The 5,326-nt window shown below is 44.3% G+C and overlaps 1 protein-coding gene across 1 annotated transcript in view; it reads left to right on the plus strand.

Annotated features, from left to right (window-relative positions):
• Nucleotides 1-5,326, plus strand: part of nsmaf (neutral sphingomyelinase (N-SMase) activation associated factor) — a 95,964-nt gene that overhangs the window by 85,418 nt on the left and 5,220 nt on the right. The window contains exons 29-30 of the mRNA XM_055634019.1: nucleotides 32-134; nucleotides 273-382. Coding sequence (XP_055489994.1) covers nucleotides 32-134; nucleotides 273-382 — 213 coding nt within the window. The remainder of the gene's footprint in view (nucleotides 1-31; nucleotides 135-272; nucleotides 383-5,326) is intronic.

Genomic DNA, 5,326 nt, shown 5'->3' on the forward strand with positions numbered 1-5,326 from the left:
TCTGCTAACTTATTGAACATAACAATTGCAGATAGTCGACACGTTCTCAGTGCGGGAGAAGATTGTTGTCTTAAAGTAATTGACGTACAGACAGGGATGCTGATCTCCTCCTTGCCTACAGATCAGCAACAAAGGTAAAAGCTAGGAATATAACATTTTAATAAAATCAGAGATTGCCGTACTTGAAACAAATAGACGGCCTATGAAATGAAGTTGAATATTAATTCTGAGAATCAGAACAAAATAATCGGAATATTTTATTGAATGTACAGGTGTTTTTGCTGGGATGGAAACACTGTTCTATCAGGCAGTCAGTCTGGAGAACTTGTAGTGTGGGATCTGATGGCAGCAAAAATGACCAAAAAGATTATTGCACATTCAGGTATGACTTTTTTTTTCTATATTTGCCTATCACAGAAATCTTATTTTTCCTTGCATTTAATCTAGTGTGTTTTCTTTGAAATTACTGAACTATTCTAGGGTTAAAAATTGTAACTCCCTTGACCAATGCCTTTTTCCATAATGGACAGTAGCATCTTTATTGCAAATTGACTTGTGAAGGTTCATTGCTGAAGCATAATCCAGGTTCTTTCCACATTATATATTTTTGGTGTGATAGCATTGTTAGCGTGGTGGACTGCGATTAGCCCCAAAGAAATAAACAAATACACAATAAACAGAAAGAAGACAATTCTGAAAACTATCCCAGTCAATTTCAGATGGAGAAAAACAAATGTGTAAGGTGAAATTATCTCTCTATTGGCCAAAAATGTTGTACACATCTTCAATGGGCCATTACATGCTGCTGCACTTGCCACTGATTTATGGTGTAAATTCAGGCTTGGCCTTCCCAGATTCCTGGACGCCAACATGCTCCCTGCGCTCGTGCTGATCCATAATGATGAGGACCAGAGAGGCTGCAGGTAATGCTGAAATATGCATAACCCATCAATGAAGCAGCAGAAAAAGCTTTGAATGCTTCATGGGCCATGACCCAGGCTTTGCTCAATGTCAAAGGAAAAGGCCAATGAGTCCATCAAGTCTATACTAACACAGAACAACCCCATTCACTCAACTATTTCCCAGTAACCTGTTCTCTCTGCTATGTCCATCAACATATTTAATAGGAACCTGAGAGGCATCTTTTTTACACAGAGGCTGGTGGGTTCCCAGAGGAGGTATTTGAGGCAGGTACAATAGCAATATTCAAAAGACTCTTGGCCGGATATATGGATAGGAAAGGTTTAGAGGGATACTAGACCAACTGTTGGGTCTCTGTCACACGGGAGGCCTAGTCCCCCCCAACGCAATATTCCACCACTCACCCATAGCCCCCACGGGAGGCCTGGTCCCCCAACGCAACCCGTTCCCCAAGGCAATGCAATGCACATGGGTCTCTGGAACTATGTAGCAGCAGTGTCAACCACTGCACTACCCAACCGTCCTGATTTAGGAATTGCAATTATTTTTCAAAAATTAAAATGTGAGAAAAACCAAACCAGTTGAGAAAGTTTAATATATTTAAACATGCTCAAGTAAAAATACAAATTATGATGTCCTAAATTTAGTTGATCCTCTTAATGGAGATGAACAGGTTGCATTAAGTTTAAACTGTGTCAAAACAGATTAGATTGTCATATGCACCAGAGTGAGCAGAGGTTGGGAAGACCAAACTCGGGCTTGGCAATTGTCACTTGGCACTTAACACCTCCGCTCAGCCCGCCTAGGCCTATGCGATCTCCCGGTTGCCAAACAATTAACTCCCCCTCCCATTCCCATACTGACTTTTCTGTCCTGTGCCTCCTCCACTGTTAGAGTGGGGCCCAACGCAAATTGGAGGAACACCACCTTATATTTTGCTTGGGCAGCTTACAACCATTGATATATTGATTTCTCTGACTTCTAGTAACCCTTACTTTCCCTCTCTGTGTCGCTCCCCCACCCTAGTTCTGTGACTAGTTTCACTATCCTGATTAATTTTACTGATTGTATGCTTTGTTGTCACCTTCCCCCAGCTAACAATGAAACATTGTACATTTCCTTGATCATCGTCTGCTTTGATATGTTGTTCTTGCACCTTACCTTTCTATATCTTTAGTCTCCCTCTCCCTTCTGTCTGAAGAAGGGTCTTGCCCTGAAACATCACCCATTCCTTTTCTCCAGAGAAGCTGCCAGTCCCACTGAGTTACTCCAGTATTTTATGTCTCCCTTTAGTGTAAACCAGCATCTGCAGTTCCTTCCTACACATTGACTTCATCCTGAGCCAATTGCCATTTTTAAAATAATATTCATAGTTGAAAAGGTGTGGTTGGTGGAGCTATGCAATGAGTTGAAGTAGCTAATGGATCACCTTCTTGAATTATGGTGGCATCAGTGGTAGGCAAAATCATTTGATCAACTGTATGGCATGCTCAACCACTTTAAAATTGAATCTTGTGTCTTCCACTGAACAGCATAAGGATGTTTTTGATTTCAGTCCAGATCACAACCGTATATGTGTGTAATATCAATGCCTCATGTCATGTTCTTTTAAAAGCCCAATTCCTACTTTACCCCCCACAAGCAGGTGTAAGTTCCTGCAAGTAGCTCACAACTGCAGACTCCCATTGGTCGAGTCTTTTGACCTTTGTGCATATTTCCACTGCTGCTGTTGATTTATTTATTGCTACTTCTCACAACTGTTTGTGCTCTCTCTCCCTATTCATTCCACCAAAGGATGCAGAAGAGAACTGCCCTGGCCCTGACTTTCTTAGCCATTCCTCTTCAAATCGAGCATGGTACATGTTAATTTGAGTCTTGCTCAGTCTTGTCTTCCAAGAGTACTCATTACTGTGGAATTATTCTGAGAACCAAAGCTAACCATGACTTATTTTCTTAATGCCCTTTTCCCCATTAGTAACTTGAAACTGTTTAACTTTCCCACGTCATTTTCCCTCCTTTTCTTAGTCAAGAAAACTCTATACCAATCCTCTTACTAATCTAAAATTAAATTCCCATCTGCTCTTGGCCTCTCAAAGTCTATTTCATACATGGGAAGACCAAGAGCTCCCCAGTCCCACCTCACTTGTCATTATCCTGCATCTTAGTTACAATAAATTAAGATCTTCTGCAAATGGTTCTAGTCAAGAGGACAAGAGAAGATACTTGTTTGTTTTCCCCTCTTCATTTCTGAAGCTGCTGGTTTTCTGCAAGGCTGTGGTTCTGAAAACAATGAACACTCTTAGCCACCAAACACAGCATATTACTCAGTTTGTGCAATACAATTCCCACATCTAAATGGATTTAATGAACACCATTGAAATTTAAACCAACTAGATTCTGGACAAGATATGCTTAGAGTGTTCAACTAATGTACTTATCATTTGTGTGTGGAAGTTGGCCTATTTTGAAAATAGATTTAGTTTCAATGGCAATGGATAAAATCATAATTCCTCTTGATCCTTTGTGAATATTTTGCCATCTAATTTATATTAATGGAAGTAGTATGGGATTATTTCAATTCAGCTTTGTAAAACAAAAGTTGAAATTTTCAGAGTACAGGTGCACAACCTTTTATCCGAAGATCCAAATAACGAAAACCTCCGAATAGCGAAATTTTTTCGGTCCTTGAAGAAAGGTCCTTGAAAACGTTCACCGAGGGCGGCCCGCAGAGGTGACAGCGGAACCTCCGGTCGGTCCTCAAAGAAAGGGGAACTAAATCCCCATTCATAAAAGAGAAGGTGAGGGTATATTGCGCGGGAGGGTTAATAATTGACAATATGCTGCTACCTGCCAGCTGAGTTAAAAAGTTCCCACGGTAGACTCACGATACACAGTGTATCGTGAGTCTTGCGTGGGAACTTTTTAACTCAGCGTGCAGGCAGCAGTAGATTGTCGCTCCCTTCAGTTTCACCCCACCTACACCCCTCTGCTTCCCGGCCATGTGTGTGACCCCTTCCCTCCCCTCTCCAGCTCCCCGCTCATTGCACCGGCGCGGGGGCTTTGTACTGTCTTCACGTCGCGATGCTAGCAGCACAGTGCCAGTCACCGGAGACGTCAGGACCAACGGAACACCGACCCCCCAGGCCCAATGCAAGTACGGAGATCCCAGATCAGCAACTCCAGCCCAGCTTGTTTGATCGCCCCCTATTCCAGGGACAGGGAGACAGGACGTCAGGACCAATTGAACGTCGACCACCAGGCCCACCGCAAGCACGGAGAACCCAGAGACCCACAGCCAACAGCAGCCAATCCCAGCCCCGCTCCAACTACAGAGGAACCTGGGTTGCGGATGACGGGGCGCAGCTCGGGGCGTCGTAGGGGCCCATCGGGGAGCGGGTTCCTGTTGGTCCTGACGTCTCCGGCCACCTGCTATCCTCCGGGAACTGTACCGCCCTTGCAGGAGAGTGGGGTTGTTTGCAGTTGCAGAGGGAGGGGGCAAGGGCGGTACAGTTCCCAGTCTCAGCTCCAGTCCAGGGGGGTGGCCGGAGACGTCAGGACCAACGTGACAGCGACCCCCAGGCCCACTGCAAGCATGGAGATCCCAGAGACCCACAGCCAGCAGCAACTCCAGCCCAGCCCCGCTCCAACTCCAGAGGAACACGTAGGGGCAGAAGCTGATGGTGTGCAAGGTGTTCTTGGGGTGGCGCAGCTCGGGCTGTGGGCAAACTGCCACTTGTCGCGGTAGCGGCCCATCGGGGAGCGGATTCCTCTGGAGTTGGAGGGGGAGGGGGGTATTGTGCTGTTTGATCGCCCCCTGCTATTCCAGGGACAGGGAGACACAGCGGCTTTTTAGACTGGTGGGCAATCACTTCCAAAGTTCTGCCCACACAGTCAGTACACCTCTCCTACACTGCATTTCATACAAACATTTATTCTGCAAGAAAAAACGACATTGAAGACTCAAACTCGCGACCGAGTAACTGCCTGGATCAAGGCGCAACTTGCGGATATGAGCCGAACACTCTACCACTGAGCCAGCCATTAAAATCTACGCTAAAAAATTTCCATTCCGAAGACCGACAAATTCTGAATTACGAAAAGTGTCTGGTCCCAAGGCTTTCGGATAAAAGGTTGTGCACCTGTATCAGTGAAGGCCATACTGAATTGGGCTATCGACAATATTGTAACATTAGAAAATAATCATTGTTACATTGAACGGTGACTTCAGAACCATGTAAACTGCAATGAGTTTGAAAATACCTGATTTTTCTAAATAGCTTTGCTTTTGTATCCTATTTTAGTTAATTCCTGCTTAAAGCCTATTTTTGTGTATTGCAAATTGCCAAAGGAATTGATCTATACAAAACATCACCTGATATAATTGGTGTTTTTTTGTTTTTGTCAG

This window comes from Leucoraja erinacea, chromosome 4 (assembly GCF_028641065.1).
Source record: "Leucoraja erinacea ecotype New England chromosome 4, Leri_hhj_1, whole genome shotgun sequence".
Lineage (NCBI taxonomy): Eukaryota > Metazoa > Chordata > Chondrichthyes > Rajiformes > Rajidae > Leucoraja > Leucoraja erinaceus.